This window comes from Phascolarctos cinereus, unplaced genomic scaffold (genome assembly GCF_003287225.1).
Source record: "Phascolarctos cinereus isolate Bilbo 61053 unplaced genomic scaffold, phaCin_HiC Scaffold_9;HRSCAF=440, whole genome shotgun sequence".
In the NCBI taxonomy this organism is placed as follows: Eukaryota; Metazoa; Chordata; class Mammalia; order Diprotodontia; family Phascolarctidae; genus Phascolarctos; species Phascolarctos cinereus.
The window spans coordinates 65988313-66011718 of NW_027556402.1; the positions used below are offsets into that span (position 1 = coordinate 65988313).

The 23406-nt window shown below is 42.7% G+C and overlaps 1 protein-coding gene across 1 annotated transcript in view; it reads left to right on the plus strand.

The window, feature by feature from the left end:
- Window positions 1–16492: 16492 nt before the first annotated feature.
- Window positions 16493–23406, plus strand: part of CENPU (centromere protein U) — a 53653-nt gene continuing 46739 nt past the window's right edge. The window contains exons 1-2 of the mRNA XM_021007672.2: window positions 16493–16947; window positions 23062–23113. Coding sequence (XP_020863331.1) covers window positions 16493–16947; window positions 23062–23113 — 507 coding nt within the window. The remainder of the gene's footprint in view (window positions 16948–23061; window positions 23114–23406) is intronic.

The following is a 23406-nucleotide window of genomic DNA, read 5'->3' on the forward strand; positions in this document are numbered from 1 at the left end:
AAAGAGATTGGGCTCTCCTGCTGGGGAGCAGAAGGCACTGACCCAAGCTTCTTGTGTTGGGAGCCTTGGACCTAGTCAATGGTTTTGTGTGCTGGGGCCTCCAATGTTGGCAGTTGGAGGCTGTAGGATTCTGGCAGCTTACCTGGTGTTGGCTGGAATCAGCAACACTGGAACTCTAGGAGTAGGATTGGGTGGTGTGGCGCCTGGAGATTTCCTGCTCATCCAAGCCTTTCCTTCCTTTCCCTTTCTTCAGCTCCTTTCAGATGGATGTTGTAGGGTCTTTATCCACCTGGGGCCCCTTGGAGTGCTGCTTCCCTTAGTTTTGCTGAGGCACTGGAAGAGCCAGTTGCTGTAGAATGCTGAGGCACCTGGTGGTTTTCTGAGCTGGTTTCCACCAGTTCCCCCACCCTCAATGAGGCACTGGGGGTCCAGGTGTTGGTGTTAGCCTGCTCCAACACCTGGGCTTCAGGATCTCCTCCTGGTATGCTGAGGTGGGACTTTCCACTAGCTTGCCGGGATGCCTCCCGTTCTCTATTGCTTCCCTTCCCTCAAGGGTAAGAGGGGCCTTTCCAGTTAATTCCTCAAGCTACCTGGGCTACTGGACTGCTGCACCCCAACTTTCTTCTGGTTCAGCTGTTCCAGGGTTTTTCCTGGGGTGATATTTTCTAGGCTTTCAGGGGTTAATAAGAGAGGGTAAGAGAGACTCACCTCTTACTCTGCCATCTTGGCTCCCGGAAGCCACCCATTTTACTCTTGTTCACATCCTCTCATCAACTGCCCATAGGTTCTACCCAGCATGTTAAGAACCTTCTTCCCATTCCTTTCACATGATGCAGTCATCGGAGGAAATAAACACAGGCTACTATTGGTCACTCTTCATGACTGGCCCATCCCTTTTTCAAATCATATATTTATTTCTCTCACATCCTTTTTTTACCACTACACTGTGATCCAATATGGAACAACACTCATAGCTGATAGTATGGTTCTTAAGAAGGTGTTCTTAAATTAAAGCTATCTACAGTCATATGAAAAAAATGCTGTAAATCACTATTGATTAGAAAAATGCAAATTAAAACAACTCTGAGGTACAAAAGGGAAATGATAAATGTTGGAGAAGATGTGGGAAAATTGGAACACTAATGCATTGTTGGTGGAGTTGTGAACTAATCCAATCATTTTGGAGAACAATTTGGAACTATGCCCAAAGGGCAATCAAACTGCATACATACCCTTTGACCCAGCAATAGCACTTCTAGGGCTGTATCCCAAAGAGATCATAAAAAGGGGAAAAGACCTACACGTACAAAAAATATTTATAGTAGCTCTTTTTGTAGTGGCAAAGAATTGGAAATTGAGGGGATGTCCATCAATTGGGGAATGGCTGAACAAGTTGTGGTATATGAATGTAATGGAATGCTATTGTACTATAAGAAATGATAAGGAGGTGAATTTCAGAAAAACTTGGAACTGATGCTGAATGAAGTGAGCAGAACCAAGAGTACACATTAACAGCAACATTGTGCCCTGATCAACTTTGATAGATTAACTCTTGGGGCAGCTAGGTGGCGCAGTGGATAGAGCTCTGGCCTTAGAGTCAGGAGGACCTGAGTTCAAATCCAGCCTCAGCCACTTGACACTTGCTAGCTGTGTGACCCTGGGCAAGTCACTTAACCCCAGTTGCCTCACCAAAACAGGGGGAGGGGGAGATAGATTTGGCTCTTCTCAGCAATACAGTGATCGAAGATAATTCCAAAAGACTCATGATGGAAAATGCTATCCACATCCACAGAAAGAACTATGGAGTCTGAATGCATATCAAAGCATACAATTTCCTCTTTTTCTTTCTTGTGGTTTTTTCCCTTTTGTTCTGATTCTTCTTTCACGTGACTAATGTGGAAATATGTTTAATGTGATTATACATGTATAGCCTATATCAGATCACTTGCCATCTGGGGTTGGGGAGGGAGGGAAGGAGAAAAAAATTGGAACTCAAAATATTATAAAAGTGAATGTTGAAAACTAAAAAAAGAAGGAGGAGGAGGAATTCTTAACTTGAGATCCACAGATATCCCCCAAGGGGTCTCTAGAAAGATTTTAGGGGATCTATAAACTTAGATGGGGAAAAAAAAATTATATGGCCTCTAACTGAAATTTAGCACTTCCTTCTATCATGCGTGTAGGAAACAAACCATAATTCGGAGAAGGGGTCCATAAGCTTTACCACGATGCCCAAGGGGCCGAAGACACACTAAAAGTTAAGAACCCCTCTTCTTAGGGGAACTGTATGAAATAGATCAACTGAATGGATTATGGAAATAAATAATTTATTAAGGTAGGGAAGAGAAGGAAAAGAGTCAGAAGACAACAGGAATAAATAAAATATCCTACCTTACCAAGCAATTGCTTAAAATTTCAAGGACTAGAACAATTCCCTAATTCATTTCATTTTTCTTCTCCTTTTCTCTGGTGGAGATAAGAATGATCAGTGCAAGAGCTCAGGGCAGCAGTGGAACCTGAATGATCAGAACTAAAGACCTACATAATAAGTCTGGGTAACCTCAACTTAGACGATAGAATACCGACTGTACCATTGGATAAGTAAAGTTGTTGTAATGCGTGGAGTTAGAGGTATTTCCCCTAGGGTGCATTAGAAGAGGGCACCCTCTAGCTAGATTTCTTCTGCTCACAGTAAACTACCTTTACCTTCATCATGACCAGTCACAGTCCCATGACTTATCGCTAGTCTCCTGGTCTAGCTCCTTCTCTCATTTTGCTTGCCTCTCATTTCAGTGTTTCATTCGCTGTTTCCTTTTGTTCCCTGAACTTCCATAGTTCTCTGCCTGTGAATGTGAACCGGTGGGCAGCCCCCTACTTATTTCTCTGATTCTGTGATTTTCTCGAGGGATGTTCAATAGCTATAGGGCGAGAATGAACTAATTTGGACCAGTCACCCTGTAACCTCAGCCTGCCTGTTTCCCCATGTATAAAATGAGGATAATTGCACTTCCCTGCTGTTCAGTCATGTCTGACTCTTCGTGACCCTATTTGGGGTTTACTTGGCAAAGATACTGGAGTGGTATGCCATTTCCTTCTCCAGCTTATTTGACAGATGAGGAAACTGAGGCAAACAGGGTTAAGTGACTTGCCCATAGTCACACAGCTAGTGTGTGAGGTCACATTTGAACTCGGGTCTTCTTGACTCCAAGCCTTTGGAGTCAAAGTGACTCCAAGTGACTTTGTACACTGTGCCACCTAGCTGTCCATACTATGTAGGTGCATGATCTTGTGCAAATCACTTAGCCCTTGTAAGCCTCAGTTTCCCAGTCTCTAAAATGAGGGAATCCACCCCTTCCAGCCCTAGAGCTATTGAAATAGCTCATCTAAAACTTCTTGGAACAAAGTACCCCTTCTCTCCAAATTTTTAAAAACATATCACATGAACACACTTTTAAGTTCAATCATCATTATTCACATTTTGCCCATCATGTTAAGTCTAGATAATTGGCAAGACAATAAACCAAGCCTGAACTTGTAGTGTTTCCTGATTTCCAAAATGAAAATGAACATTTACTTTTATACGAAAATTTGATCACTGGTGAGCACTGGTGAGCTGGTAGCATTTGGCTCTGTAAGCCGCTTGCTTACCTGGTGCTGAGCTGGGGTCAACAGCACTGAAGACCTTGGGGTGGGGGTGGGGACCTTGAGGACCCCTGCTTTTCCCCTGAACTTCTTTGAAGCGCTGGAATGTAGGGATATATGTGTGTGTGTGTGTGTGTGTATACACATACACATACATAATATGTAAATAGATAGTATATATATATATATATATATATATATATATATATATATATACATACACACACATACATAATATGTGAATAGATAGTAGAATGGACCAAAAAATAAGAACCTGACCACGTTTACACAAGAAACACATTTTAAAATGGGAGGTATGGAGTATAGTATGCTTCAGACGACACTTAAGGAAAAAATGAGTGAATAGCAATCATCTTGGACAGTTATGTTTTTTCTTTTAAAAATTCTTATTTTTTAACATGTGTTTTTAAAACTTTGCGTTACAGATTTTCTCCTGACAATTAAATGTTTTGATTAAATCTATTTTTTAACTTTAATCAGAGAAACTACCTTGGGAGAGCTGGCTGGAGGGGTTGCTGTGGCCACTTGGGGGCGGGGCTAGCGTGCATATTGAGCCTTCTTTGCTTTTGGTGTATGGGTACATACTGTGGCTGAGGGTATTCCTGAAAGAAAGCTTGGACTTTCCGTGACCAAAGAGAGCTGGCTACTGCTTTGCTTAGTGTTTTCTGCTGCTGTGGGGGCAGATCAGCCTGTGGTCTTCTTTTCTTCATTTGCTGCACTCTGCCTTGGCAGCAGGTATACTTGGGCTGCTCCTTCTTGTTTGAGCAGGTAAAGAAGGGCTTCCACAACTTGTTCTGGTAGCCAGGTCAACAAGCTTAAAGAGTCAACCTCAACTTGGTGGCTGGGAGGCCTGTTCTGACTGGACGAGGCAGTCCAGTGAATAATTGGCTGGAGACAGTTTGATTAAATTTTGCAGTCCTCCTGGTGTAAACAGAAGGATAACACCATTAACACCTGAGGTTTTCGAAACTCCCTTTAAAGGAGGAGGGTTAATTGAAAGGGCTTATAAAAATGCTATGTTCATATGGAGAAGATGAGGAGCGATGAGGGTGAACTGTAATCCAAAGTTGTGCTTTACTCTAAGCCCGTGTGTTTGACTCCCATGTCTGTCTGCTTCTCTGAAATTCCTCCAACATGTATCTAGTGTTCTCCACCTCTCAGGTGAGGTGCTGTAGCATTCAAAAATTAGGCACAGGTCATTTTCAGTCTCAAAACTGTCCATCTGAATATGACATTTGAAAATTGTTTCTTCATGCACATTTAATAGCAGATTATGGTGTGTATTAAGAGAGCAGGACAAGTGTATCGTGATTATGCCTTTTGCTTTAACATTAATATCTATGGAATTTATTTGGCCTAATTGTTAAATAAATGGTTATGTCTGAACAACAACAACAACAAGAATGTAAGCTGCTTGAAGGCAAAGGATGTTGTACTTTTTCTATTTTTAGCCTTAGTGATGAGCACAATGCATTGCGCGTAGTGAGTGCTTACATGCTTTTCCATTTATTTATCCAGTATTCTTATTGGACAGGTTTATTAGGTTCAGCATTTTTGTTAAGACCACAAGGTGGCAGACAAAACATGGATCCAAAGAATTTGACCATTTCAGAGTTTCAAAAGCAATTCAGTTTAAATTTGAAATTACAATGACAAAGCTAGACTCCAAAGAAAAGGCATGAGGAGGCATCCCTTCACCCCACTGCCTGTCTTCTTACAGAGGACTACTTACATAGTCCTATGGGTATGGAGTACTACATAAAACATCAGGTTCTTTTCTATTCATTGGTTCTTTTTGCTCTATTTTTTTCTCACTATTCTTTGTTGTAAAGCATGGCTCTCTGGATGGAGAGGCCAAGGGATATGCTGGGGAATGTAAGTAATGTATAGACAAAAAGGTGTTCATTTTCTTACCTCTCATCACCTCAAAAGAGCCAATCAGCCTTCTTACAACTCATCTCTGCAGGGTGGTGCTAGAAACTTCTCCATTTAAGGAAGGAAAAGGGCCTGCTGTCTCCTCAGACAGCACCTCATTTCTCACCTGGCTGCACTCCTTTGGGATTTCTTTGATGGATACCAATTACCATTCCTGCCACCATTCAGCTTTTTTGTATGATTTTCCCCCCCAATGTATACACAGAGAATGGAGAATGTGCCCCTGGTTGGGAGGGAATATTTTTGACCTTGCTGTTCCTTCTCAGTAAATATCCCTTTCGTAAAAGCATTTTAAAAAAAATGATTTGGATCAAAACAACTCTGAAGCACCACATCACACCTATCAGATTGGCCAACATGACAAAACAGGAAAATGATAAATGTTGGAGAGGATGTGGGAAAATTGGAACACTAATACATTGTTGGTGAAGTTGTGAAATGATCCAACCATTGTGGAGAACAATTTGGAACTATGCCCAAAGGGCTACAAAAATGTGCATATCCTTTGATCCAGCAATAGCACTTCTAGGGCTATATCCCAAAGAGATCAAACAAATGGGAAAAGGACCCACTTGTACAAAAATATACATAGCAGCTCTTTTTGTGGTGGCAAAGAATTGGAAATTGAGAGGATGCCCATCATTTGGGGAATGGCTGAGCAAGTTGTGGTATATGAATGTAATGGAATACTATTGTGCTATAAGAAATGATGAACATGCTGACTTCAGAAAAACCTGGAAAGACTTATATGGTCTGATGCTGAGTGAAGTGAGCAGAACCAAGGACTTTGTACACAATAGCAGCCACGTTATGCAATGACTAAGAATGTTAAACTGAACTCTTCTCAGCATTACAAGGATCTAAGACATCTCCAGAGGACTTGGGAAGGAAAATGCTGTCCACATCCACAGAAAGAACTATGGAAATCGAATCGCTCTCACTTATTTTTACCTTCTGTTGAGTTTTGTTTCATCTTTCTGATGGTTCCTCCTATTGGTTTTAATTTTTACTTACAACTTCACTAATGCGAAAATATGTTTAACGGGTATGTAAATGTAAAGCCTATGTCAGATTGTGTGCCATCTTGGGGAGGGTTGGGGGGGGAGAAAAAGGGAGAAAAAATTTTCAACTCAAAAGCATATGGAAAAAAAATTAAAAAAATAAAAATGTAATAAAAAAAATAAAAAATTGATTTGGAGACAGACCTCGAAGTAACTATAGATGTCTTACAGCAGGGGTGGGGAACCTGCAGCCTCGAGGCCACATGTAGCCTTCTAGGCCCTTGTGTGTGGCCTTTTGACTGAGTCCAAGTTTTACAGAACAAATCCTTTTATTAAGATTTGTTCTGTGAAGTTGAGATTCAGTCAAAGGTCCTCACCTGAGGACCTAGAGGGCCACATGTGGCCTCATGACACAGGTTTCCTATCCTTGTGCTAGAGATTACAAAACAAAATTAGGCTAAGGATAAGCTCTTCTTTAATTCAAACAGTGGGTCAGTTGAGGATTGTATCTGAAGGGTTTTTTTTCTCCCTTTTAAAAATGTATTATGGACTGGACCTGTTATTTTTATTAGTACAGAAACTCCTGGTCCTCCAACCTTGTGCACTTTACCTGGGCCATGAGAAATTAAGCGACTTGCCCAAAGTTACCCAGTCCATACATATCAGAGGCAGGATTCAAACCCAGGTCTTTGGACTCTGAGACTCCGCTGTCTATCCACCCCACCATGCTGTGACTTGATTTTTATTCATTTTTAGAGAAGTAAATATGTATGATTTTAGTACAAAAGGTTATATTAACAACATCAAGCCGGTAATTATTAGCATTTCTTAAAAGCTAATTAGCTTGTGTTCTATGTTCTTTTTATGTTCTCTCCCTGTCAAGTACAACCTGTAAGTTTGCCTTTAATGTCTCCCCAGTAACCTAATGATTCTGTTTACTAGGAGTTGGTGTTAATTTATGGCAATGTTCTTTAGTTATTAAATTTTAACAAGAAATTGGGGGGAACAGTCCTGCTTTGGAGGCTGCACCTCATTAGCATTGAGATTCAGGAGATTAAGAATGTTGGGGTGGGGGGAAGATGAGAACAAAATAATCAAAGAAGTCACTAAAGGGAAATGAGGATTGACAGTAAATATTTCAACCTCGAGTAAGGTGAGATTAAAAAATAAATGTTAAAAGACTTGAGCAGGAATTGTCTTTTACTATCTGCGTACTTATGCTGAGCCTTACCCAAAATCAAGATGACATTAAATATCATTGTTGTAGTACCAGATATGTGAGAGTATGAAAAGAATGAAATACACTCTAAAAAAAGATGAACTTTTTTTTGTGGTTGCTTAGTCATTTTCAGTCATGGCCAACTCTTTGTGACCCAATTTGGGGTTTTCTTGGCAGAGATATTGGAATGGTTTGCCATGTCCTTCTCCAGCTCATTTGACAGATGAGGAAACTAAGACTATATAAGGTTAAGTGACTTGCCTAGGGTCACTCGGTTGGTAAGTGTCTGAGGCTGGATTTGAACTCAGTTCTTCTCACTCTAGGTCCTGAGCTCTGTCCACTGTGCCACCTAGCTGCCCAAATGAATGAGACATAAAAGTTTTGTGCATTTAATTTCCTTTCATCCCAGACTGTAAGATGACAAGAACCATTTTATTATTTTTAGCTATAGCACCTATAATATCCAAAGCATGTCAATGAGATGTCAACAGATTGGCAAAATTTCTTCCAGTGACCACATCGCAGCTCATCTCTAACTGAAATAACGAAGTCCTCCATCGCTGCCAGAGGGTCAGAGGCTAAACAATTGCCTGATCAAATGTGGAATCTGAACCCACTTCTTCCTGGCTCCTGTAAGTTGTTCACTATCTTTTGCTGCTCTTCATCGTACTACACAAGACAGTAAACACATAATAAATTATATTGAAATGAATTTTGCTATTTCCCCTACATCTGACCTTCCTGGGTCTTAATTTGGAAAACCACAGCTCAGCTACCCTCCAAAGATCCTTGCGTTTAGACACAAGATAGAAGAATACAATAGAGACCTGGGTTTTGAGCACAACTTTATTTCTCAAGGCAGGTCCTTGGCATAGAGTAGGAGGAGACTAATTTGATCTCTGTATACATAGACTCTTGTCTATCACAGAGCCAGGTCTCCAAAGACAGACCTAAAACAAAACAGGAGGCTAATTGCAGCAGCTGCAGAGAGAGAAAAACCGCACCATCACGTGCCCTTTCATCCTCTGCCTTCCAACAGCTGTCTCAAATTCAGCCGGACAAACAGCTGGTTGGTTGCTGCTTTTCCCACAATCTGTGCCTTAGGCAATACAGAGGACTACTGCAGTCAATTAACTTTCTAGGATCGGAAGTCTGGGGTCCTGAGTTTGAATCCTGACTCTGCCACTTACCTGTGTGATCTTGGATAAATCATTTCATTCTTTAAGCCTTACTTTCCTCATCTGTAAAATTATACTGTTGGATTAGATCAGGAACACTTAACCTTTTTTTGTGTCCTGGATCTCTTTGGCAATCTAATAAAGTCTATGGACTGTTTCTTACAATGATGCTTTTTTAAAATTTTTTATTTTTTGGTGAGGCAATTGGGGTTAAGTGACTTGCCCAGACTCACACAGCTAGTTAAGTGTTATGTGTCTGAGGCTGAATTTGAACTCAGGTCTTCCTGACTCCTGACACCTAGCTGCCCCTACAATACTGCCTTTTAAATGCATAAGATAAAATACACAGGATTACAAGAGAAACCAATTATATTGAAATATAGCTATCAAAGGACTGCTGGGCAGCACAGTGGATAAAGCACAGGGCCTAGAGTTAAGAAGACCTGAGTTCAAATCCAATCTCAGACACCTACTAGCTGTGTGACCCTGGGCAGGTCACTTAAACCTGTTTGCCTCAGTTTCCTCATTTGTCAAATGAGCTGGAGAAGGAGACAGTAAACCACTCCAGTATCTTTGCCAAGAAAACCCCAAATGGGGTCGAGAGTCGGACTCAACTGAACAACAGTTATCAAAAAATATTAAAAGTTCTAAGTTCACGAATCCCCCAAAATATTTTTATTAAATTTTATTTTTTTCAATCAATGAAAACCTACCTTCTCTCCTTCCTCCTCACCCATCACATCGAGAAAGAAAGGAAAAACAAAGTCCCTATTACAGAGTCAAGCAAAACAAATTCCTGCATTGGTCCTGTCAAAAAAAACCAAAACCCAAAAACCAATGTCTTACTCTGCATCGGAGCCGATCACCTCAGTGTTAGGTTATGGGTAACCCATGGGTAACATCACGAGTCCTCTGGAATTGATCGTCATGTTGATTGGAGTTTTTAAGTCTTTCAAAGTTGTTTATCCTAATAATGTTATTGTATAAATTGTTTTCCTGATTCTATTCACATTGCTCTGCCTCAGTTTCTACTAATTTTCCCAGGTTTCTTTGAAACCCTCTCCTTCATCATTTTTTAGCCCCTGTCCTCCTGCAGACTACTAAGAGGTGCCAAAGTTAAGAATCCTTTTTTTTTTTAAACCTATGATCTGTGATCCTAATTGATAAGCTATTTCATGGAAAGATGTCTTTCAAAATAGTCTATAAAGCCTATATTTTGGAGAGTCTACATGAAAACAACAGGAAATCCTGCAAAGTATTTCAGGTCGGCTACAGAAGAGAACCTAGGCAAATCTCCAAAATAAATTTTTTTTCCAATGAACAGAAATCTATTTTCTCTCCTTCCCACTCCACCACAGGGGGGGAAAAAGAGAAACAAAATCCTGGTAACAGATAGGCCTAGTCAAGCAAAACAAGTTCCCTCATTGGTCACGTTGAACAAAATAGGTTTCACTCTTCACTCTGAAACCACCAATCCTCAGTCGGGAGGGGGCAGGGCAGTGTCCGCCCTCTTCTAGCACCAGGGTAGTCACTGTGTTGCTCAGAGATCTTTAGGCTTTCAAAGTTGTTCCACCCAGTTGTTTTCAGTGTTGCTGTAATTATAGAAATTGCTCTGGTTCCATTCACTTCATCCATCATCAAAGTCTCTAAAATTGCTCATTTTTTATAATATTGCTATCATGGTATCAACTGTTCTTTTGGTCCTGCTCCTTTCATACTGTGTCACTTCATGTGAGTCATTCCATGTCTTTTTTAAAGCATCCATTTCCTCATGGCTTATTGCATAATAGTACTGTCCATCATATTCACAGATCACAGCTTATCCAGACCATCTTCAGTTAATGGGTATCCTTTAGTTTCCAGTTTTCTGTCACTACAAAAAAGAGCTGCTATCAATATTTTTTCCCTCATTTAAAAAAATCTCTTTGGAGTATAGGCCTAGCAGTAGTATAGCTGGGTCAAAAGACATACAATGTTTAGCAGCATTTTGTGTATGATTCCAAATTGGTTTCCCAAATGGTTGTCACCATTCATAGGCCCACCAACAGTGCACTAATATGCCAGTTTTCCTACAGCCCTTCCAACATGTCATTTTTTTAAAAAGGGGGGTCATCTTTGCAAATCTGTTGAGTGAGAGGTGGCACCTCAGAATTGGTAAGTGAATCACAAATATATTCTGTAATATTTTAAAATGGAATTTCTCTTGATCTCTTTTTGGTGGGTTTATTATAAGGCAGCTAGTTGCACAGTGGATAGAGTACTGGATCTGGATTCTGGAAGACCTAAGTTAAAATCCAGCTTCAAACACTTAGTAATCGGGGCAGGTAGGTGGCGCAGTGGATAGAGCACCTGCCCTGGAGTCAGGAGGACCTGAGTTCAAATGTGACCTCAGACCAAACACTTGACACTTACTAGCTGTGTGACCCTGGGCAGCTCACTTAACCTCTGCTTGCCTTAGTTTCCTCAACTGTAAAATGGGGATCATAATAACACATTCCTCCCAAGGTTATCATAAGGATCAAATGAGAATATTTATAAAGTGCTCTGCACAGTTCCTGGCATACATACGTGTGTGTGTATATGTATGTATATGTATACATGTGTATGTATATGTATGTATGTGTGTGTGGTGTGTGTGTGTGTATATATATATATATATATATATATATATATATGTTCCTGCTTTCTCCCCCCATTAGTATTATACAGAAATGCCAATTATATGTGGATTTGTTTTCTGTCCTTTAACGTTGCTGAAATTTTCAAAAGATTCAATTAATTTTTAAGTTGATTCTCAAGGGTCTTTCAAGTGCACCATCATATCATCTGCAATAAATGATAATTTTGTTTCTTCTTTACCTGTGGTTATTTCTGACACTATCTTTTTCTAGACATTGCTATAGTCAGCATTTCTAGTACCATGTCAAAGAGAAATAGTGACAATGGACATCCTTATTTCTCCCCTGATTTTATTGGAAAGGCTTCTAGTTTCTCCCCTTAAAATTGTACATATCTGAAACCAAGAATTAGCATCATATGTAACAGAGATAAACTAGGTTCCTTTCCAAAAAGAGAATTTAAGGAATACCTATCTTGGGATGTCAAAACCTCAAATAGGAGGTTATTTAATTACATAAGTGGGATGAAGCCTTTTGGAGAGGATATAAAAACCCACTAGATCATGATACCAAGAGTTTAATCAGGGGTTATTTCGTACAATTCAACTATTCAATGAATATTTGTCAAGTGCCTGCTAGGGGACATACATACTAATCACAGTGACTACAAGTACTCTGCCCTCTACTGAGGGATATAACAAGTAGAAAAAGGAAGGAAGGAAGAAACAGAGGGAGGGAGGAAGAAACAGAGGGACAGAGGAAGAAACAGAGGGACGGAGGAAGAAAGAGAAAAAGGAAGGTGGGAAGGAAGGAATAAAAGGAAGACAGAAGGGAGGGGCAGCTAGGTGGCACAATGGATAGAGCACAAGCCCTGGATTCAGGAGGACCTGAGTTCAAATCCAGCCTCAGACACGTAACACTTACTAGCTGTGTGACCCTGGGCAAGTCACTTAACCCCACTGCCTACAAAAAAAGAAAAAGATGGAAGAGAGGGAAGGAAAGGGGGGAAGAAAGGGATGAAGGAAGGAGAAAAGGAAAGAAGGGAAGAAGGGAGGGAGGGAGAGAAGGGGAAAGGAAGGGAGAGAGGATGGCATTGCATGAGAGTTTTATAAATAACATCTCATTTGATCCTCACAAAACCCCTGGAAAGTGGTACTATTATTATCTCCATTTTACAGTTGAGGAAAGTAGCAAATGAAAAGTTATTAAAAAACAAACAAGTATGATCCAAACAGGAGTTAGATTGGCCATGAATGAAGAGCCAACCTGTCTCTATAGGGACAAGAGATGGTGAACCTGAGGACTATACTGGTCCCTATGAAATACGGACATAGAAAAAAACCTGTAACGTACTGGAAGATTTTTGGGGGGGGGCAGTGGGGGTTAAGTGACTTGCCCAGGGTCACACAGCTAGGAAGTGTTATGTGTCTGAGACCGGATTTGAACTCAGGTCCTTCTGAATCCAGGGCCTGTGCTCTATCCACTGCGTCACCTACCTGCCCCCTGGAAGATTCTTCATGGAGAAAATCTCTGGACCACAGGATCACAGATGCAGAGCTTGAAGGAATCTGAGAAATCATCAAGTTGAACACCATTTTAAATATGAAAAAACAGAGGCAAACAGGTAAGTTACTTGCCCAGAGTCACACAGCTAGTAAGTAACTGAGGCAGAATTTGAACCCTGGTTTTCCTGATCCCAAATCCAGTGCCTAGTTACCATCTTGCTAACTAGCTGTTTCCATCTAAACAGACAAGTAAACACAAGATAATTTGAGGGAGAATGTAGCGACAGTTTTGCAGATGAGTAAAGGTCTTACAAAGGAGGTGGCTTGGAAGGCTTCTAAGCATAAGAAGATTCTGAGAATCAGCTGTTTTTAGTTTTCTGGCCTCATGCTGCTGGTAGAGCCAGTAGAGCTCCCACCACAAGTGAGGGGTGGGGACAGGGGGCAGGTTGAGGTCTTCAGCTTGTGGCAAAAGGGTGGGCAAAGGCTGGGGCAAGGTTATAGCTGCAGCTAGGAGTCGAAGCCCATGGGTTGGCTGGGGTGTCCTTCGTTCTTGAAGAGGGCCATGACATCAGGAAGGTGATGCCATGACTAGCAAGTGGAATAGATTTAAGTGAGGCAGGGCTGTGCAAAGTCACCAGCCTCACTTTCTCCTCTGGAGCCATCTGGGTCCAGTGACAAGACATAGATCAGGACGACTGGAGATGGCCCTCGGGTTGGGTTGTCCTTCTGGAGCATGGGGGCTGATCAGAGGCAGAGAGGGCTGAGTGAGCTTAATAGGAATTAGGGATTTGCCTTGTCTGATGTTCCAGAACCATCATCTTGTTACTTTATTAGTCTTTTTGGCATCTTGCCCTGTAGAGACGGTTGAAATAACTTTACCTCTTGCCCATAATTCTTATGTGTGTGTGTGGGGGTGGTATTACAATTGGAGACACTATCTAGTCTTCCATCTCCTCTCTCTCAGTCCTCTAACCTCTCTGACTGCTCCTTCCCAATATTCTTTGCTGGATCTTCATCCACTTCATGGCAGCCAGCAGTGAGGTTCCTCCAAAGCTCTTCCCTGGCCCTTCTTCTCTTTTCTCTTTGAACTCTCTTTGGGTGAGCTCATCAGCTCCCTGGGATTCCACTGTCATATCTATGCTAATGATTCTCAGATCTATTTATCCAGCCCTAACCTCTCTGCTGCTTCCAGTCTTCATCTCCAGCTACCTCTTGGACATCTGGAACTCGATGTCCTAAAGACAACTTAAAGTTAACCTGGCTAAAACTGGACTGATTGTCTTTCTCCCCAGAACACTCAGACTTCCCTATTCCCGTCAAAAGCATCACCATCTTCTCAGTCCCCCAGGCTTGAGGCCTAGGTGTCCTCAATTCCTCGCTCTCTCTCACCTTTCTCTATCCAATCTGTTCCCAAGGCCCATTTATCTTACCTTCTTAACATCTCTCCAATTAGCCCCCTTCTCTCCTCTGCCACTGCCACCATCTTGGTACGGGCCTTCCTCACCTCATGCCTGTACTATTGTAACAGGCTTCCAGCTGACCACCCTCCCACGTCTCTCCCCACCCCATCCTCCACTCACCTGCCAAAGTGATCTTACTAAAATGCAGGTTTGACCATGTCACCTTCCTATCAATAAATCCCAGGTGGCTCTCTATCGCTTCCAGAATCAAGTATAAAATTGTCTGTTTGGCTTTCAAAATTCTTCATAACCTGGCCCTTTCCAGTCTTCTTACGCCTTACTTCCCTCCAATACTCCACATTTCAGTGACAGTGACACTGGTCTCCTCGCTGCTCCAATTTAGCATTGTTACTGCTTGTCTCTCATGTCTGGAATTCTCTCCCTCCTCATTTCTACTTCCTAGCTTCCTTGGCGTCTCCACTAAAGGCCTGTGTTCTGCAGAGAAGCTTCTCTAATCTTAGTGACTTCCTTCTGATACTACCCTCAATCTGTCCTGTACATATCTTGCTGGTACGTGGCTTCATGTTGTCTCCACCACTAGACTCTGAGCTACTTTAGATCAGGGACTGTTTAGTTTTTACCTTCTTTGTATCCCTGGTGCCTGGCACATAGTACTTAATGGAACGACTGATCTTGCTGGTGATATGACCATGAAGTTCCCCCCCAACACACACACACACACACACACACACACACACACACACACACACACACACACACACACTTTTCTGTCTTAATCTCAATCTGTGGGCTCCTTCATGGCACGTACAAAGATGCCCATGTCTTTACCACCCTTAAAACCTTCACTAGATTCTACTACATCCTCCAGCTCTAATCCAACATCTTTCTTCTCCTCAGCTAAACGACTTTTGAAAAAGCTGTCTAGGGTTAGCTAGGTGGCACAGTGGATAGAGCACCAGCTCTGGAGTCAGGAACACCTGAGTTCAAATCCAGCCTCAGACCTAACACTTGACACTTACTAGCTGTGTGACCCTGGGCACGTCACTTAACCCCAACTGCCTTGCAAAAAACCAAACATACAATATATGTTCCCATTTCCCCAATCATATAGCCACATGCTAGACCTATTCACCTCTCACCTGGACTGGTTTCTCAAGTTTTTCCCACTCCAATCCATGCTCCACTCAGTTGCCAAAATGATTTTCCCAAAGTGTAGGTGTAACTATGTCCCCCGACAAACTTTTTTTGGTGTTCACTCTTTGTGACCCCATTTGAAGTTTTTTTTGGCAGAGATACTGGAGTGGTTTGCCATTTCCTTCTCTAGTTCACTTGACAGATGAGGAAACTGAGGCAAACAGGGTTAATTGACTTGCCCAGGGTCACACAGCCAGTAAGTGTCTGAGGCTGGATTTGAACTCTGGAATGGTACTCTATCCACAATGCCACCTGGCTGCCAAACTTTGGTGGCTCCTTATTAGCTTCAGGATCAAATATAAAATTCTCTGGCATTTAAAGCTCTTCACCATCTGGCCTTTTCCTACCTTTCCAATCTTATTCTACTCCCTACCACATGCTCTATAATCCAGCCACACTGGCTTACGTACTGTTCCTCACATGTCACTCCAAATCCTCTCCTGGCACCTCTGCATTGTCTGTTCCTGATACCTGGCATAGCCTCCTTCACGATCTGGCTCTTAGCATCCCTGGCTTCCTTTAAGGCTCAGCCCAAGGTCCACCTCCTCCACACAAGGCCTTTCTTGGTCCCTCCAGCTTCTGATAAAATCCTCTCCCAAACTGTTTGTATATTCTCCCATTTTTTAGCTTCCTGAAGGCAGTTTTTGCCTTCCTTTGTATTCCCAGCGCTTAACACGGTGCCAGGCACATAGTAGGCGTCTGATAAATTCTTTGTTGACTTGCTGTAGCCTGTTAACAATCTGATTGACTGATTAAAGATGTATGATTGGCAGGTTTCGGTGCCCCTGGAGCCACGTGGGGCTGGAGGTACAAATGGGGAGGGGCAGGGGGCGGGGCCTGAGTCCCAAAGCGCCCGCCCCGCCTGCGGAGACCGCTCAGTGGCTGGGGGGAAGAGACGCAGGCAGAGCACGCAGCCAGTGGAATTTGAAAGTCGGGGCGGGCTGCGGGCAGGAGGGAAAACCCGGCCCGGATTTAGCTTGAAAGATCGGGTCAGCTTGTGCAGCCGGCCCAGAGGGGGTAAATCCGGTCCGCGGAGAAATCCGGGCTTGGACTTTCAACAGCTCCTGAAGCTGCGCCGGAAGCCCGCGCCGGGGCTGAGCGCGGAGGGGCCCGAGGCGCGCTCTCGTCCTCGGCGGCTCCAGCTCCGTCCCGAGCACTTCGAGCACCCGGACATGGACCGGCGGCGGAGTCGGAGGACGAGCAGAGGCGCGAGGTAAGCGCTCCGTCCCCGAGCCGGGAAGCCGGGCGCCGCCTGTCCGCTTCGCTGCTGTCTCGTGAGGGCTCCGCGACCCCGATCACGATCGCCCGCCCCGGGGAGTCACCGGCGGCGGGGCCCCGCACGATTGCGGACGCCTGCAGCCCCACCCCTCCTGGGCTCTTGGTTTTGGACTTCTTCCCTCCCTCTCCCCAGGGGGCTTTGCCCTTGGGCCTGTCCTCTCCCTGACCTGCAGCCGCAGCGCACCCGGCCTCCCGCCGCTGCGGGATGCTCCCCGTGCCCATCTCCTCCGAATCCCCTTCTTTTCTCCTTGCTTTCCTAGCTTTTCTAGCCCTTCCCTTTTAATTCTGCATGAACTGAGCGCCCACTGTATGCAAAGCATATGAAACCGCCCCTGGCCTCAGGGAGCTTCCACTCTGCATTTCCCCCTTTGTCCTAGACACGGTCCTTCCCTCTCCAGGCTCCGTCGGTCGGCTCTGAGCAGGCTGGATGTGCCTCTAGCCCCGAGGGTGTCCCGGGCGCTGACCCTCATCATGGGTGGTCCCCCCTCCCCTTCAAACTCCAGCGTCCACCGATTTTCCTGTCACTTTATTTCTCCCAAAGCCTGTCCCCTCGGGGAACTTCCTTTCTGCTGTCATGAATGCCACTAAACCCATAAGTAACCACCATAATAGCTAGCATAGTATGATAGGTATACCATTTATTTTCCATAATAAATGTATTAATGTATTTAACTTAACATTTCTATAACTTGGCCATTAGATCCTCTTAACAACGCTGGGAGATAGGTGCTATTATTTTCCCCATTTTACAGAAGAGGAAAATGAGGCAAGAGGGGTTAAGTGAGTTGTCAGGGGTCCTGCTGATACCTTGGGCTGAATTTGAACTCAAGTCTTTTCCCCAAACATCCCCCTGTGCCACTTTAGCTGCTTCAAATATTTGAAACCTTCCTGATAACTTTGACCTTTATGGTTAGCACAGTGCTGGGCACGTAGTAAGTTTTTAGCAAATTCCATTAGATTGTAAATCTTGTAAGTAATTCCAGTAGGTTTTTAAGCTCCTTGAGGCCAGGGACTGGCTTTGGCCTCTTTTTATATCCCCAGGGCTATATATAGTATATGTGTATATATACACACATACACACATATATAATACTCTGTCTCTCCGTCTCTCTCCCCCTCTGCCTGACACATTGTAGGCAGTTAATAATAAATACCTATTGAATGATAGTAAGTGTTTGCTGGGGAATGTGATGGTGACTTTTCTCCTTCTCCCTCCTTTCTCATTAATCAGTTTCCAAGCCCACGAATGCATCCTTCCTTTGCCTCTACCTTCACACTGCTGCTGTCTTCACAGTTTCCCCCCTTTCTATTTTCAAGGCTTCCGCTCTGCCACGAGGCTGCCTGGACTATTGGCATGTCTTTCTAACAGATCTTGGCCCCAGCTCCACCCTTAATATAGCTGTCTGGTTTCTCCTTCCTATAGAGAGAGCTGATGGAGGTGGGCAAGTAGATAGTGCCAGGCCTGGAGTCAGGGAAGACCTGAATTCAAATGTAGCCTCAGACACTTACTAGCTGTGTGACCTTAGGCAAGTCACTTTACTCTGTTTTCCTCAGTTTCCTCAACTGTAAAATGGAGGTGATGAGAGCACCTTTCTCCCAGGGTTGTTATGAGGATCAAATGAGGTAATAGTTATAAATCACTTTGCACAATGCCTGCCACATAGTAAGGTTTATAGAAATGTTAGGTATTATTGTTATTGTTGCACTCCTCAGAGGCAACCTGATGAGAGTTTGTTTTGTTCAGCTGGGTATAGTTATTACAAAGGTTTTGCTTTTCTTTCTTTCTTTTTTTTTTTTTAGTTGTAAAAAGAGAGTTGGGGGAAGAGGGAGTTGAGGGGTAGGGGCGCCAAAAACAAAAAAGGTGGGGAGGAGGAGAGAAAAAGAAAAGAAAGAATGGTCATCGAAGCATTTTTTTAAAAAAGAACAGAAGAGGAAGGCCAGAAAAAAAGCACAGACAAGCTGTAGGTTGATCTTATATACCAAGGGGTGCATAATAGAGATTCCTAGTTTCATGTACAATCTTCTTCTGTGCTGTTGTTTATATGGAAAAGTTGGCGTTTCTTAAATTCAGAATTTTTTTAAAAAAATCAGTTTTTTCTCCTATCCCCAGTATAGGATTGGGCATTCATATCACTCTGCTCAAAATGTTTTCAAGTCAATAAACATTTATTAAGCACCCAATGTGCGGCAGGCACTTTGCAAAGAGCTTCAGCACTTTCCTGTTTTGGTTTGGTTTTAACTAGATCTGGAATTTCATTGGTGTGGGAAATTCTCAGTGAGGAAACTCTCTACCAGTGTAGATAGGCAGTTGCTTTATGATTTGTAGGCTTAGAGAGTTGCCAGGGCATTGAGAGGTTAAGTGATTTTCCCAAAGCCACACAGAATGAGACTCAGGCCTTTCTGATCCAAAGCCATCTCTGTATCTTTTATACCAAACTGTGTCTATCGATTCCTATTACGTGCTGAATACAGTTCAGATTCTTCAGGCTGGTGCTGGAGGCCCTTTTTGTTGTATCGTGGACCTCTTTGACAGTCTGGTGAAGTTACAGAACCTTTCTCAGAATAATCCTTTTTTTTTTTTTAAGTAATGGAAACAGAAATTTTACTAAAGAAAGAAATACATGGAACTACATTTGTTTAGGTGTGCAGGTGTTTTTTTTTTAACCTAGACAAAAATTTGACAATAATCTCACCAACCCCTTTTGGTAGTGTGGTTGAAAATGGAAGGATTTGTCGTTGTTTTGTTTTAGCTTTTTGTTTGTTTTTCTTATACATCACTGATACTAAATAAAAACTGTATTGGAATAAAAACCAAACAAATAAAGAATAATGCTTTTTAAATGCAAGAAGTAAAATACATAAGCTTACAAAGCCAACCAAAAGTTAGTGAAAAAGATAATTTTTTTCCCTTCCCAGTTCATGGACCAACTGAAGTCTATGAATAGATCCCTGAATCCCTGCCCTATACAGTCTGGCACAATGATGGCTTCAACTTAAATTCAACAATATGATTATTAAACATCTGTTCTGTATTTGCACCAGGGGTGCAAAGATGAAAAGGGACACAGGATATGTTTGCAATTAAGTGAGATATATATAGATATATATATATCTATATATATGCAATAATCGATTGACAAGGTAGAATGTGATGAGGTAAAGGAGAGATCCAGACAAAATGTTTCAGTAAAAATTTGAGGAGGAAGCAGTCTCTTTAAGTAGGTAAGGAGTCAGGGCAGGTTTGTGCCTTCTTGAAGAAGGAGGGGAATTTCATCAGTAGAGATGAGATGTGCCTTAGAGTAAAGGGTGGGAGAAGGGAAAGGCCAGGGGGATAGTGAAATCAAACTTGAAAGGTTAAGTTTGAATCCAGCTGTTAAGGACTTTAAATACCAGGTTAAGAAGTTTGTACTTAATCCTTTCAGCAATAGGCAGTGTGTCCAGCTGAGGAAAATCAGCTTAATGACAAGGCTGCAGGCCAGCCATAGATGAGAATGGGTTGAAGGAAGCAGAGATGTTGGTCCTCCTGGAGAAAAGAAGAGGAGGCTTGGTAGGGGAATGAAGTGGGGTCACTTCATGGATTTGGTCGCTCTGTTGGTGTGGGATTAAAATTGTTCTGTGGGGTCCCAAAGGATAGTCAGGAACTGGTGGATGTTACAGAGAGGTATGTTGAGGCTGGGGGTGAACAACAATTTCCCATCCCAATTGCTTAACAGTAGGAGTTGTCCAACAGTGGAATGTGTGGTCATGGGAGGGACCCCTTGCAGCTTTCTCCAGGTCTTCAACTAGAAGCTAAAAAAATGTTAGAAGAGGACTCTTGTTCAGGTCTCCTTTGCACTGTGTGCCCTCTGAGGTCCCCCTGAGGCACCCTCTGAGATGGTGAAGCATATAGAGCCCTGGGCCCAGACCTGAGTACAAATCTGGCCTCTGGCACTTAGCTATGTAATCCCGGGCAAGTTGTTTAACTGCTGTCTGCCTCAGTTTCCTCACCTGTAAAAATGAGGATCAGCAATTCTGGAAATTCCAGGGTTGTTGTGAAGCTCAGATGAGATGGTATTTGTAAGTTTCTGCATAAATGCTATGTTTGTCATTGTTGTCATCATCATTATTATGGAGACAGGGAAGACTAGAAGAGCAGTCTGTCTGGGAGAAGACATTCTGAGTTCAAGTCGTAAGCAGGACTGGCCTATAGTTAAGAAACTCTGGTAGGAAGCCCTGAGTGTTGTCTATTTAGAGGCCATGGCATGACTGAGCTAGAAGGGGACTTTGGAAATCCTTTAGCCTGTTTGACCCTAGGAGTGGATAAGATTGCCAAGGAGAAGAGAGTGAAGAGAAAGGACAATGCTTATAGGACAGAGCCTTGGGAAACTTGGGCTTAAGGGCTAGGAGGAGCCGGAGCCCTAGGGAAAGAATGATCTGCAGGAGATCTGGAATCTGGAGGGTTATGAAAGCCAAGAATAGAAAGCTGGGAGAGGTGGAGTAGGGCTAGGTGGTGTTGATCAAGAAGGATAAAGCCTGGACAGAGGGCTTTGGTGACATAGACCTTGATAAGTTTATGCCCAAATATTGGCTTATATTTTATCATTCTTGTGAAGGCTGTTCTACCTTTCCTTTCTCTTGTTGTTGATGATGGACGGTGTATTGAAATGGAGATGACTTTAGTGGGAGTTATCTTATATTCTGAGCATAGATTTAGACTGAGAAGGGATCTTAAATATCATCTTGGCCATCCTCCTTGGACGTTTTACATGTAAGGAAATTGAGGCCCAGAGAGGTTGTGACTTACCTAAGTTCCCAGAGGCAGTAAGTGACAGGATTCAAATCCAGCTCTTCCAACACCGAATCCTGCAGTATTTCCACACATCACGATTTGTTGAGTCATTTTGTGTCTGACTCTTTGTGACCCCATTGAGAGTTTTCTTGGCAGAGATGCTGGCACGGTTTGTCATTTGCTTCTCCGTCTCATTTTACAGATGAGGAAACTGAAGCAAAGAGGGGTTAAATGACTTACCCAGGGTCACACAGCCAAACAAGTGTCTGAGACTGGATTTGAACTCGGGTCTTTCTGACTCCAGGCCTTTTGCTTTATCGACTGAGCCACCTAGCTGCCCACATCATGATTACCTCCATGAATTTTTTTTCCTTGTCTCTCTTGGATTTTCAAAATATACATTCAACTTAAGTGCAGATAGAGATTTGTAAATTTTTCTTTGCTGGTACTTTTTTTTCTTTTAATTTCCTTCCACTCCCCCCCCCACCTGTTCTTTTAATTTTTCTTTTTATACCTCGTTTTTGTTGCTAACATTGCTAAGTGCCCTTCAGAAACAAACACCGTTTAGGCTGGGGTAGAAGTAGAAGTGGGATGGCTGAGAGGCTGATTTGGAAGGTGGAAAAATGGAAATTCAGAGGACAGAATATACTTTTATGAAAGCTGGTTATGAAAAGGAGAGAAGACAGAAATAGAGATTATATTAATAATAATAATAGCTGCCATTTATATAATACCTTGAGGTCTACCAGTGTTGCTTTATAAATGTTATCTTATTTTGTCCTTACAACAACCCTGGGAGGTAGGTGTTATTATTATCCCCATTTTACCGATGTGGAAACTGAGGCAGACAAAGTGCCTCATCCAGTTTCACATAGCTAGTACGTGTTGGAGGCTAGATTGGAACTTGGGTCTCCCTGACTCCAGGTCCAGTGATCTATCCACTGTACTGCCTAGCTGCCAGGTTTCAGGGCTTTAATTTTCATTGAATAGAGCAGTAGTGATACAGATAATATCAAGGAGGCATTTGAACAGTAAATGGTTAGGGGACAGTAGATAGAACACTGGCTCTGGAGTCAGGGGGACCTGAGTTCAAAACGTGGCCTCAGACACTCGACACTCACTAGCTGTGCGACCTTGGCCAATTCAATTCACTTAAACCTGACTGCCTCCAAAAGAAAAAGGGGAAAAAAAGAAACATAGGTGGCTGCAAAGAAGGTGGCAATGGTTTCCTAACATAAACTTTAGCATTTTTAAAAAACTCTCTTGTCTCTTTCTCTTTAGTCCCAAGAAAGAATCAAAGAAGAAAACAGGGAGACAAAGTCATAGCAAACAGGTAAGTTACTTTTTATGTTTCAATACAAAATAGTGCATTTTGTGCAGAGCGCCCAGTTCTGTTTCTTGGATGTCGATGAGTCTGTCCATAGTGTTCACTTCTTTAATACTTTGGTCTGTGGTAGAGTTGATGTGGCCATTCCTTGCATTCAGTTCACACTAACCAGGGTATCTTGTGGACTTGCTGTCCTAGTTCTTCCAGGATGTAGGTGGCCTTGGAGTTGAGAAAACCCGAGTTCAAATCCTGCCTCAGACATTACTAGTCACTCTGGTCAAGTCACTTAAGCTCTCCAG